This window comes from Perca flavescens, chromosome 4, assembly GCF_004354835.1.
Source record: "Perca flavescens isolate YP-PL-M2 chromosome 4, PFLA_1.0, whole genome shotgun sequence".
Classification (NCBI taxonomy): domain Eukaryota; kingdom Metazoa; phylum Chordata; class Actinopteri; order Perciformes; family Percidae; genus Perca; species Perca flavescens.
In genome coordinates, this window is record NC_041334.1 from 15,522,978 (window position 1) to 15,536,496 (window position 13,519).

Below are 13,519 nucleotides of genomic sequence, written 5' to 3' on the forward strand. Positions count from 1 at the left end.
GGCGAAATAATTGGTCATAATCTTCATCATGTTCACTTCTCCCACTGGAATAAATACACCCGGGACCTGCCGCTTGTCTCTTAAAGAGACGTGGCAGTGGTGAAACCCATGTGACACAGATACAGTAAATGACTCTGAGTTAGGGCATCTCTGTTCTAACAGGGGTATATGTGGAGACTGTATTAGTGAAGCCAATACGCAACATGGCATCATGACTTTGCGTAAATATACACGCCACTTTCATAAAGCAAAATGGCGTTGTTATTGTACGCATTTTCAGCTATCCACATGTATGCCTACGCTGTATACAGCTGATGTAAACATACCCACCACGTGGCCTCGCCACGTTGCGTGTTATCGCGAGAACACGACATACTATCGCGAGAACGCGATAGTACTGTTTTGTACAGTGTGAGGAAGTAGAGAGTCTATTTTTTACAGTCTATGGGCTCTCAAAAGACCCTTAGGAAGTGCACTTAGTCTTGCAGCCAGTTTTTTTTTTCGATTTGGAAAAATTGGAAATGGGCTTGAATTGGCTCTTGGCCGGACTGACTTGCAGAGCAAATCTCAAATTTGCCAGAAGTTCGTCAGGGTTTTCCCAGGGAAGCTCTGTTCACGAAACTGCAGGCTAACCTTAGTAGCTAGCGCTAGCTAGTAGCACGACATAATGTTTACATCTCCTTGGTTGTCTAAATACATCCATTGTTTACATAAGCATGTAGACCCACTCTATCTGTAAAGTGTCTCGAGATAACTCTGTTATGATTTGATACTATCAATAAATTGAATTGAAAAATAAATTGAATTAAACGATCAGGAACAACGAAAACACAATGTTTAACGTTAGTGAATATTTTAGACAACGAAACCGCGAGTTCATGAGTTTGCCACGTATACCATGAACGAACTATACTTGTAAGAGACACGAGAGAGAAGCTCACGAACGAGCAAACAAATTGTTAATAGTGCGCATGTCCATCGGAAGATCCGAGCTCCATGATTGCTTTATGCGCTTTTGAGCACTCTCATTGGAACGTACGGGGCTTCCCGCCAAACGCTGTATCCAGTTCTCTTAATACATCCATGGGACAGAGACCGTTTAGAACTAAGTGAGTGTAACGTTAGCAATGGATCGTTTTTTACTCCATAAACGTCAACGTGTGGAGACTTTATCAAAACCTGAGACTGAGAGATATGGTGAACCTGTCACCAACCGGGACGAAAGAAAGCCACCGGAGGAAGATGACATCACCGCGGCCGTGATTGCTGCTGAGGATGCTTAACATTACCCTCACACGGCGAGGCCACAGTGGGTGAGTCAGTCATCTGATAGTGGTCCATGCAGGAACGTTATTCTTTATTAGTCTCGTAGTAGAACATTATAGTGAACTAGTGTTTTACAGTACTGTGAATAAATGGATCACCGAATCCAAAGTTATACAGCGAGCTGAACATAGGTTTATTTTTTGCCCAGAAAACGTGTTCAAAACATGTTCCGCTGCTCGCCCTCAGTGGCTTATTTAGATAAGTCACTACAGATATGACTACATGATTTTTTACCATGTGTGCAAGTATGAATACTGTGTGAGGATGCATGTGTGTGTGTGGTGTATTTGGCCTGCTGCATTAGCCTACTCTTCTGCAAATATAGCTAAGTTACTGTATGAAAGCTGCAGTAATGATTGTGTAAACCCGGCTTGTTGGCTGGTATTTGAAATATGTTCGGTGGGCTAATCAGAGTTTTATGGTGTTGTTGTGTCGGCAACATTAGTGCATAAAAAACACAAATCAATGACTCTCTCTCCCTCTCGTTCCTTGGAAGTGGCTGTGTATCTGCGCGTGTGTGTAGCGTTAGGCTATGTGTGTCAAGGGAAACTCTAAATTTCAGAGCACCATCACTGAAACGTCGGAGCAACCCCATAGCACCAGCAAAAGAAAATCTCTTGCGCCGCCACTGATTAAGGTGGGTGGGGGCTAAGCGAACTGTCAATCTCTCCTTAGAGAAAATTAAAAAAAAAATATGCCTGTCAAAGTCTGTTTAAACCAACTACTTGGTAGCATTTAGAGAGCAATAAAAAGCATTAAAACTAATTCCACATAGTCCTCCCCCTCCTCTCATTTAAAACTTAAACAACCAGCCAGACTCATTATGCAGCTCTGTGATTACTCCATATATTATCCTTACAGGCAGGTAGTAAAACAAAGTGATTTGTGTCTCTGCAGAAGCATGTGGTCCAGCAGTGTGCGTGCTGGCTGCGCAGATCTCTCAGGTGACAGTGATCACTGAGTGCTTATTATATGCTGCCTGAGCGGCCAATGCATCAGTGCTTAGCTGAGGGTATACGTGGACATTTACACAACACACTCAATCAATATTGAGGAAGCAGCGGATGGGTCCAACCAGTGGGGCTGAGCCCTCAGTAAAGTCCCAGAGGAAATCATATACCTGCCTGTAAGCAACAAATACAACTATTCATTCATCATGTTTCGTATATGCACAAAAAACAAATCTCCCCTGATCTGAGTTGAGGGGTGGTTGAGATATGAAATTTGTGGCAAAGTAATGACTCATCACTTTCTACCACACATACACACACACACAAACACACACACACACACACACAGCAAATCTTCCTTTGTAGGTGGCCCATTGGGGATATAGTTGTGGGGGGAAAAAGGTCTATGTACATTTTCTGAATTATGATTCATAATTCCTTTAAACAAGTAGAGCAAATTCAACACTCACACACAGTCACAGATAACACACGTAACAACATGTTTTTTTATTGAAGAGTAGGGTGGTACTCACTGCTGATCTCCGCATGCTGCTCCACGACTGAGATACAGGGCGGCTGGTTTTGGTCTCTATGACCTCTGAGGTCAGAGATGTAGGTGGGACATAGTGTCTTGCCCTGGACTGCATTGCCATCTGATAGGCCACTTCAAACGCCTGTCCCAGTGTTAGGATGATCTCGTAGGTCTGTGTCTGTGTGAATGAAAAAAAAAAAGGTTACATTTTACTTTAAGTTTTCTACATAAGAGTGACATGACACTGTCATGAACATGTCATAAAACATTGAAAAACAAGTCATAAACGTTTATGACATAACTCTTTTTTAGTAAGTATCATTCGGTTTTGTCATGACACGTTATGGTTAGGGTTCATGTGGCATGACTGTGTCATGACAGTGTCATGTGAGTGTCATTTATTTATGACAGTGTCATGTCACTCTTATGTAGAAAACTTAAAGTAAAGTGTTACCAAAAAAAAACATGTTTAAAAAAAAAAAAAGTGTGTTGAAATCAGCAGACACTGAACATAAAGTAAGGTCTCTTGGTAATAAAAGTCAAACAGTCGCCCTTTCAGCTGGTGTAAACTGACACAAAACAACTTCTTCACAGTGATTGTCTTTTGGTTTTACAACAGATTTCACCTTAACAGATACAGTATATGAGCCCTTTTCTTGTGTGCATGACAAACCATTTCATTTCCCTAACAACTTTTAGTAAAAGCCCAACACTTTCACAAACGTTACTAAACCTTTGCTATTAGTTCTTTTGGACAATTTCAACAAAATCTACTGTCTAACGACTTATGACATTGTTTTTTATTTTTTTTATTTGTAGCCATTATTTTATTGTTTGCAAATGCTTGTTTTCATTTGTTGTGCCTCACACAAAAAAATATTGCAAAGCACACAAAAGCGCTGCTTTTCACATTGTATGGATGTTTACCTCCGCCAACAATGTCATGTTTGTCAGCTCCGTTTGTTTGTCGGTTTGTTTGTCTGTCAGCACTACAAGATTATGGAACAACTACTGCCTCCGATTTTCATGAAACTTGGTGGTGTAGCATTGGCCAAGAAAGAACCCATTACATTTTGGAGCTGATCCAAATCACGGGGCAGATTCACAAATTATTTCTCACTTTCATTAACATTGCGAGATATCAGCCATTTGTGCTGTATTCACGTGGTGTGGTAATCATCGAAAAAATGAGTTCCCGACTGGGAAAATTCATTCTGTTTACATTGTAAGATAGGGCATATCTTGGGGGAGGTCTGGCTCTCCGAGTGCCCTTCTCGTTACTTTGTATGATTATCAGTTGGCTCTTGTTTGAATATCGTGCACATTTTCAGAGAAAAACAAAAGCAATGAAGTACAAGTAAGTGAGGCTCAATATTGTGAAAACTTGGATCATTACAATTCAGTTCAAAATGTTTCCCTGCAGTGATCCGACGCTCCGCAGTGGTCCATCTCCCAAAGAGAAAAGATAGTCTTCAACCTTTACAGAAGCTAAGACATAAATTACAACATAATCTGCGCCTGAACATGGAAATGCCATGCATAGTGGGAGTCGAATTTCAATTAAGCCATTCAAGGATTCATAATCAAGGAAATAATGTCCACAGGATGCTGCACGCAGTTTTCACTGCGGGGTACCGGACATCCCACAAAGGACACTATGTTTTCTAAATTATTATTCAATTATTAATTTACAAAAAGCTTTAAGAATTTGCCATTTTAAAGGGTTAGTTCGGATTCACACAAGTCACACAATAACACAAACAAACTAACCAATGAAAGCAGTGGTAGACCAGCAACTAGTGTACCTTACTGTACCTGTGAGGTAACTGTTTTTGTCTAAAGAGTCTGGTGTCTTTGAAGAGAGCATAGATATACAGTATAAACGGCTTCAGTTCCCTGTTGAAAAGGGCTGTCTGACAGCAAAGTTAAACTGTGATAATATCTAAATATAGTGTACACTTAGTGTGCTATCTAACCTGAGCTGTTTGGTCCATTTTAACTGAACCCTGGAGGTTTTCGTCAGATAGTCCAGTTCATTTGTGGTTGTGTGAAAGCTCATTCGAAGTCTGGTGTAGACCAAACAAACAGACTCTGGTTTGCTTAAAAACAGGGGTCTGCAATTTTAAAAGTTTTACGTTGTTTGGATTAGAAATGCAAAAGATATTGTTAAATATATATCTGTAAAAGAAGCACACTTTGGCTTTTGCCGCTCTAGCCGCTGGCCACTCCCCCTCTCACACTGAGCACTGAGCGAGCACTTTGGCAGCTAAAATGTGACATACACTTCAGACCCACAAAAAAAGCTTTTGACTCTTTTCCTGCTTCCAATGTTAGCTACATGATTGCTGGATATACCAAACTAACTTTTCATCACTTTCCTGGAGCACAGGCGGCTAGCTGAAAGGAACATTGCGACTGTTATGTGGAATAAGGTTGGCGGAAAAAAGCTACTCTTATCCGTGTCTTTTTTTTGCGCTAAAAGGAAACTGCTGTGAGCTGTAGCCTACATTCACCACTTCAGACCAGAGGCAGAATATAAAGTAATCTTGGAGATTATTCCTTCACAGCGCTGTGCAATGCGAGAAAATCTCAGAGCTGAACCGGACAGACACAGCACTTTTCATCAGACTCACCCAGGGTTAGTTAAGTCTACTGCTAACTAATAACATTACCGTTGCCAAAATACCCACGCAAATCAAATCCCCTACTTCACCGTTAACCGTCAAGCCACTAAACCTGTATGGAAATTAACTCCTCTGCTGAAATGTTAAATTCGTTAACAATCATACAACACAAGACAACATTGTCTCTTTTTCTCTCTCTCTGCACACACACACACACACACACACAGTCCGGTTCTGGTGGTTGATGAATGCAGATATGTGCTAATTAGCTCTCATAACGGGCAGGGTGGGTAGCGCACTGCCATGAGTCCATGATGCTAATGTCTGATTACTCCACATTGTCTTTGTGATATTTTGTGATTACGTTCTGAATCTGCAACATTCTCTGTCAGCTAAATCAGTAAGTTAGTAGTAGGGTATGCAAGGGAGTTGCATATGAAGTGGTTTGGGGTCCTTCTGTAAGTAATTTTGGGGTACAATTTGGTTTTGATGTATTCTACAAGCAGCAATACCACAGGCCAAGCAATCGGCCCGTTCCAAACAGGCACATTTTCAATGGGCACTGCACTAGTAGTACATCATAAATGCTCATCGTCTGTGTAACAACACATCATAATCTTTCTCTCATCAGGTCCCTCCCTCGCCTTCACTTGCCGTCATGTCAGCTGCTCATATTGTTTGCCTTCTTCCAAAATATTAAAAACACTGAAGCAAAACCTAGAAAACCCAAGGCCGCATCATTTTGGTGTTGCTCCGTTATTTCACGGCGTGACATTTGTACAATTTGTTGTGCTTGACAAAGTGTGAAAGCTAACCGAACCAAATGAAAAATGCAACAATGTTGCAACTTCACACCCAAACATCTATCAAACTATAGGCGTGAAAGTGCCCGTAAACTATTTTTTTTAGGTGGCTAAAATCCGTTTTGCTGCTGCCCCCGTCCACAGCAGTACATTGCCTAACGTTCGCATCGGTACTCCTGCCTGCTTCTCCAAACTTCACTACTGTAGCTAATACACTGACTATGGAGAAGTACTTCATACAAAAAAACTAAACTATCCCTTTAACAGGATAGAGTTGTACTCACCACTTCCATACAGCTGAAGACATGACAGAAGTGATGGCCGCTCTTCAGATCCTTGGTAATGTAAGCAAAAGTGAAGAGGTCATCTGGGTCTTGGGCGGCGCACGAGATGTTTCTGATCTCATGCTCCGCAACTATAGTCTAATGGAAAAAGGAAGGAAGTGAGTACTTACTGTAAATTAACCACTAATGGAGGCTGAGAGTGTGTGTACACAGAGACACACCGACATACTTTCCCATTACCTTTGTGGCTGCATCGATGAACTTGACCCCTCTATAGGTAATGGACAGTATGACAACTGGACCCTTTCTTGAATCCTTTGATTTCTGCAATGGACCCAATAAAAATAGTGCCATTTGTATTTTTCTTCAGTAACCCTGTCAAGTTGCAGTTCACATCAATGTCTGTCCAGACTCATATAAAATATATATATATATATATATATAGTTTATTTTTTGGTCAAACATGGATGCTTCACACACATCTTCAAAACAATAGTGTCACCAATTCAGTATGTGTCCCCTTCTGTTCCTGAGTTATGGTGTTACATAATGGCCAGAAAAGTGTTTTTGCAGAACATTATGATGTCACAATAAAGTTGACCTTCTGGATATAAAATCGTATCCCTTCATAATTACATCCTAGTAGACATTTGTGTGAAATGTCATAATTAGTGTAGGAAATCTTGAGTCAGTGTTGTAGTCGATTCACCAACTGTCGAGTCCAGGCTCGAGTCCCCAGTGTTCGAGGCCAATTCGAATCAGTTCATCCTTAAGTCCAAATAGACGCCTGCCACATTTGAAGACATTCCCTCCAGGGGGTCCTGAGATATTGCGTTCACAAGAATGGGACAGACAGACAGACAGACAACCCAAAAATACAGTGCCTTCGTCTGTCCCCGGCGTGGAGGCATAAAAACATCTTTTCAGTATTACTTACCCTAATTTTTGCACAGGCATCTTGTGTGGACTCAATCCCTCGTAGATCCCTGATTATCATTGATCCTAGGTACTTGGAGACAGAATTGAAACACATACAACATTTCAACTACAGTACAGGATGAAGACACAAGATGCCGTAAATTACGTACATATAATATCCAGTCAACCTATTTTATGGAACGCTAAATCCTGACATCTATATTTTAACACAGTAAATGTCTGCTTCTACGCTGAAGACAGTAAAATGTGACTTACTGTTGCCTCGTACCCGCAGGAGTCCAGGATGAGCTTCTCAGGCTGGTGATGCCAGGTGGACACCGTGGCGTAGGTAGCAGACTGGTTCGGCGGGCGGAGGTTTAAACGAGAGTCTTTGTGTCGTTCACTCTGTCTGTCCTGCAGAGAAGCAAAATCCTCGGTTGGTGAACGCGACAAAAAGGAAATCCTCTTGAGTTTTTACCTTTTTTTTTTTTCACATATGCACACCTCAGTCAATCAAGAGTGATAAGTCACAGTATTTTGTGCATATTAGACTTCTGATTATTGGAATATTAGGGTAAAGGAAACTGAAGTCTGCTTGGTCAGCAGCACACTAATATAAATCCCTTTTGATCTGCTGGTATGCTCATAAATATTCATGCTCGCGTTGGGCCTTTAGGTCAATGTGGGACTGTGCTCAGCCCTTTCATAAATCACCTGTCAGAGTTAAATACACTACTGAAAATAATCCACTAGGCTAAAATGAAATAAAAGTATTGATTTGAAATATAATGGCTCCTAGGCGGTGCAGTTGTCTGTGGAAGCTTCTCTGTGTTTTCTCTTTGACCTCAGTGAGTCAGAAATGAGGCACACCAGCTTGACTGTTGATGTATGTGTCGTAGTTTGACATTTAGCAAATGGTAAAAATTTGATCGTGGAGTTAAGGAGGAACCCAAGAAATTCAGGGAAGCACACAAGAACTGAATTCATGTCAGTGAATGAAGATGATGTGTTGGAGTTTTAGTTACGCTGGAGACAAATGATCTTAAATGGTGAAATAAATACATATATACAACATTAAAATACATACATATATATATATACCAAAGACCACTGTGCCTCTAGAAAAAAATTGGCCTTCATGATGGGGATTTATTGTGCGACAGTAACTATAACGATTACGTAAATAGATATCTTAGAAAAATGGAAGGTAGGGCAGGTGCAATAATTCAGCACTGTCATGTTTTAAGTTTCAGTGAAATTATATTCTTCCAAATTAATGATTATATCCTAACTTTAATCAAAAACTAACAAGACATGAATTAGTCATTTAAGTTTTTGTTTTACATATTTGTCAGTTCATTGCATTGATCATTAGATTCATTTTATATGTGATTTTAACCCATTTTCCATATTGTGGTATATATACATTTTGGAAATAGCATCTTATGAATTCATCCATGCCAACCAGCCCTAATGCAGTTAGGTTAACTAGTTAACTAGTTAACTAGTTGAACTTGAGAACCTCTAAAAGATATGTAATAGATTGCAGTTTTTCATCCAGAAGCAGCAGTGCCCCCCACCCCAGTCCTGTTTGAGAGAGGTTTTGATTCAACTTTATGGTAATTGTGGTGGATGGAGTTTGTGGCTGTGCACCTAATAAACTGGCAACTGGATTATATTATAAAATATTTACATTAAAGGTAAATTGAGAAATTGTGGATAAATGGCTAATACAGTAAATTAAATACCTGACAAATCAAAGTATCTTATCATATGTTGAAATTCCAATATTTTCATGAAGCAGTCCTGCTCATTGCTTTTCCAACACTGTCCCCGATGGTCTAATCTATTCAGATCTATTAAAGAGATAGCTATCACAGTATGAACCGGAGAACTCATTCATTTTATCTCACTGGACTGTATATATAGTGTCACATCGCTCAACCCTAATTACCCCTTTGCTCTTTTCTCTGCTTGCAGTCTAATTGTGTTTCTTTGGGTCTGCCCACTAAGATTTAACTCAACCAGTAGGTTTAGTTTTGCAGAACAGCTCTGTGTCTGTGAAGTGCGACTACAGCTCCAGCAACAACATGTGACAAGACACCCTGACACGTCTAACTTTGTACAGCATCCTGTTCTATTATTCAGCCAGTTGCTCACTGAAAGGATGTTTAATGGTTTCCCAGGATATGATAAAAGTGAAAGAAGGTGGAACTCACTACAGAACGCGGCCTCTCACTATATGAACGCAGAGAAACACTACAGTCTTGGTCAACTCCCCTCCGCCTCCGGTCCGGCTCAGTCAATGGCAGGAGCATATCCATGGAGCGACTGAGGGGGGATGTGGTCTGGGACAGGAGGTCATGGAACTGACACACACACACACACACACACACACACACACACACCAGAACGGATTAATGATTTGACAGCACTGTCTGCATGGGCTGGTTTTACTGATCTACATCCAAGCGTAATCCTCGACAAAAGAGCCTCTTCCATGGAGATTCTCAATTCTTTTTAGCCCGGTTTAATCTGCCTGGGAAATCAGCCCTGAGTATTTAACTGGTGTGAACATAATGATATTGAAGAATCTCATTCCAAAATTAGCTATATCGGCTGCTGGAAGAAAAAAAGAATCCATTTTCTCACAAAATGATTTTGGCAAAGAAATAAAGCTTGTCATGCAAGGTTGTTTAACTTCCATCCTAAACTCTGTTTTGATAGCTGTTCATAAGGAAGGTAACGGGGTGTAATCATCGATCTCTATTGGAATATTGAGCACTATAACAACAAATCTAAACAAACGTGAACCCATTTCAAACAAAAAAAGACATTCTGTATCTTTTATAGACATCATTGAACACTAAATATGGATTATAACAGCCCTTCTAATTGGGCATATTGAGCCCACCCAATCTATTAACTAAATTAGCGTTGACAGTGTGTTTCTGCACTCTGATGGTTAAATAGCAGCACTAACAATGCTGCAGTCTGATTCACACTCTTGGTGCTGTAAGATGCTTTGGAATAAAAAAAATAATAATCTTGGACTGTGCGGCATTTTTGTGGATTGTTGAGCAGAGTACACAAGTCAGTGCCACCTAATGAGGAGCTAGGAATGAAGACCTAATAATACTGTGACTGTGAACACATTTCTGTGACATTTCTTTTTTTCTTTTTTATATTTTTGGGCCTTTTTATTTTATTAGACAATGAGTAGATAGACAGGAAAAAGCTGACAAGGCCTTAGCCTACATGGGGCACACACTCCACCAAGTGAGCTAGAGGTCGCCCCAAACTGTATCCGTTTCTAAATCACCAGGCAGTCTTACCATAATTGGGGACAGACGACGGGATTTGGTCGGAGCCTCTTCGTAGGGTCTCTCTGCTATAGAGGCAATGATCCTCTTCCTGTGGCCCAGGGCGCCAATTTTAATCACCTAGAGAGATGACAGCATCAGGGCACAAGATAAGTCACACTTCTCAGTGCATTGTCACATCAATTGACACAAACACAAGAATTTATTTAGACTAAGCCAATAGAGATATATCCAAAATACACTGACACAGAGTTGGTGGGATGCCCCCCTCGCTGGCAGGCATCCACAGGCAAACAGAAATGACTCTCGTCAATAATTCAGCCTCAATCTGTTTTGCCGTAAGCTTAAAGTACAGCACTGTCTCTTTCCTGGGACACTCTATAATTCACGATCCATTTTTGGATATAGTGCTAAAATAACAGAGAAGAATTTGGAGATTCATGGGGACATAACAGGTAATATGCAAATAACCAAGCAGTTTTCAAATGACTGCATTACAAAGATTCACCTCATTTGTCACAATTTAAATACAGTATTTAAATTGACTATATATAGTATGTAATAGTATATATAGTTTTAAAATGTAGAATATTTGAACACTGCAAGTTCACCTGACACGTCTATCCACAGTATCTCTGTTTCTTTTACAAATGCCATATCCGCCTTGTGAGGCTAAGACCCTCAGTGGAGGAACCATAGGTTCATTTTACGTAGTCAAAACTCATTATCTTAATACTGTGTATTTGCATAATTGGCTATTAACATTCATGCTCATCCATTAAAGGTGGATGTCTAATGATTCATGTTACATTCCCAATTATGTTGCTGGTACAAAATATTCCATAACTGGCTTGTATGGCTCTTTGTCTGAAGGCTTCAATTATTTATTCAGTGAGAGCCAAGAACACATGAGGCAACTGGTCTGTAGTCTGGATTTCTGGTGCTGTTTTCCTTATTCCCATGTAAAACCAGTATGCATACGGTTGGCAAAATAAGAGAACATTTAAAAAGTGCTAAAGAGCCTTGGGATAATCTGGGAACGTAAACCAGCTCGTAGATCAAATTGATCGTGGCTACTAAGATGCTGAAGAGGATGTAGGAAATGTAATGGGCAAAGCGAGTCCCGCCAACATGCTCACTGGCAGTTCTGCACACTGAAAGTAATGTGCCCTGCTCTAACACTCATCTTTCTATACTGCATCGCAGTCTGCTGGACTCTATCCCTCACACACTGCATAATTATACAGTATGCTTGGCGGCTGCGTTCATGCTGCCGCTGCAGCTGTTGCTGGTTTCTGCCATTTTGCCACCACTGTCTTTGTATCATAACACACATAGAAATGCTTTGAAAAAAGTTTTGATTGTTTTTTGATGAAAATGATGATCGCTGTAAAGAGCTCATCCACTCCAGCCATTCTGTGAATGCTTATCAACCGTATCAGATCATCGGTGTGGATTGTCTGGTTGCCTGTCATGAGAAAAACATAAACAATGCTAATGTCTACGTGACTGGTTATGACTATTGTATCAAACTGCCTTCTGATGGCCTCTGACAAGGAGATAAACTGTTAGCATTGCTAACATTACATGTTAGCACTGTGGTGTTAAGTAATGTATTGGCAAATTCAGTTGGAACTATTCCACCCAAGTCTGACGAGCTCTGCAGTCAGTCAACATCCATAAGTAGTTTAAGGTTTAGCTACAGTGCAAATAAACCTATTATGTGTAACCAAAAGATTAAAAGTAAGGACATGGCCGATTATCAGCTGCAATATCCAGCATTTTTACGATTATTGGAATCACTATTTGTTTTTATCCCATAAAATAAATCAATTTAAACGTGCTACTTTGGCTCAGATGCAGCCACCTGTCTCTGTCTGTAGCTGGTCCCCACTCTGTAGTCTCAACATAGACTGTTAGTATATGAGTCTCACTCAATGTACCACCCACAGACCATCTGATTGGTCACACATAACGAGTGATAACCTATCAACATCACTGAAGGATGGTGGGCCTCTGACTGTCAAAGCTGCTCTGGTGGGCGAGCGGAGCTGTGTTTCGAACATAAGCAGATATTGCTGAAGTTGCAAATACACCCAGTGTTTCCACTGGTAAACTTCTGCCCGCACAGCAAAAAACTAAATTAAAAAAAAAGTGAAATAATCACAAAAGTAAAACAGGATTACTGGATGTTCAGTTCAATGAGTACGAGAACTGCAAGGTGGGGAAGGGGGAGTGAGATGGCACCTGGAAGTGGACAATAGATGATCTCTCCCTCCCTCTCACCGTTGCACTCTCTCTCTCTCTCTCTCTTTCTCTCTCTCTCTCCTCTCTCTCTTTCTCTCTCGATGGATGCACTTAAGAAAATGTATAAAAGTGCAGTAAAAGCTCTCTTCACAGCATTTAATTAAACATCTGCTAAAAGGCATTTTTGTTGGAGTTTGTTTTGTTCTAAATTTTTGACAATAAATCACATATAACAGCAGCGCTGTGCAACTGCGATTTAGATTTTTACTGCAAATGTATATCGATTGATATTATTGGCCTCATTGGTTATTAATTAAAAAATATTGGCCCTAAAAACACATTGGTTGATCCCTAAAAGAAGGATGTCTATAAAGTTCCTGCAACTCAGTGGTTGCCAATCATTTTGGCTTTTGACTCCTGCAAACGAGACAAAGGCTACTTGCGACCCCTCATCACAGGCTGTGAAAGGTCAGCCAAAGAGGGATTTTTCCGTGTCAGATGGGTTTATAATA

The 13,519-nt window shown here is 40.4% G+C and overlaps 1 protein-coding gene across 5 annotated transcripts in view; it reads right to left on the reverse strand.

Moving 5' to 3' along the window:
- anks1ab (ankyrin repeat and sterile alpha motif domain containing 1Ab) overlaps nt 1–13,519 on the reverse strand; it is a 45,475-nt gene that overhangs the window by 5,621 nt on the left and 26,335 nt on the right. For all 5 annotated transcript variants that reach the window (XM_028575241.1, XM_028575240.1, XM_028575237.1 and 2 more), the window contains 7 exons: nt 10,773–10,880; nt 9,657–9,806; nt 7,714–7,851; nt 7,457–7,528; nt 6,760–6,843; nt 6,520–6,657; nt 2,810–2,986 (listed from right to left, as the gene is read on the reverse strand). In XM_028575241.1, the coding sequence (XP_028431042.1) occupies nt 2,810–2,986; nt 6,520–6,657; nt 6,760–6,843; nt 7,457–7,528; nt 7,714–7,851; nt 9,657–9,806; nt 10,773–10,880 (867 nt within the window). The remainder of the gene's footprint in view (nt 1–2,809; nt 2,987–6,519; nt 6,658–6,759; nt 6,844–7,456; nt 7,529–7,713; nt 7,852–9,656; nt 9,807–10,772; nt 10,881–13,519) is intronic.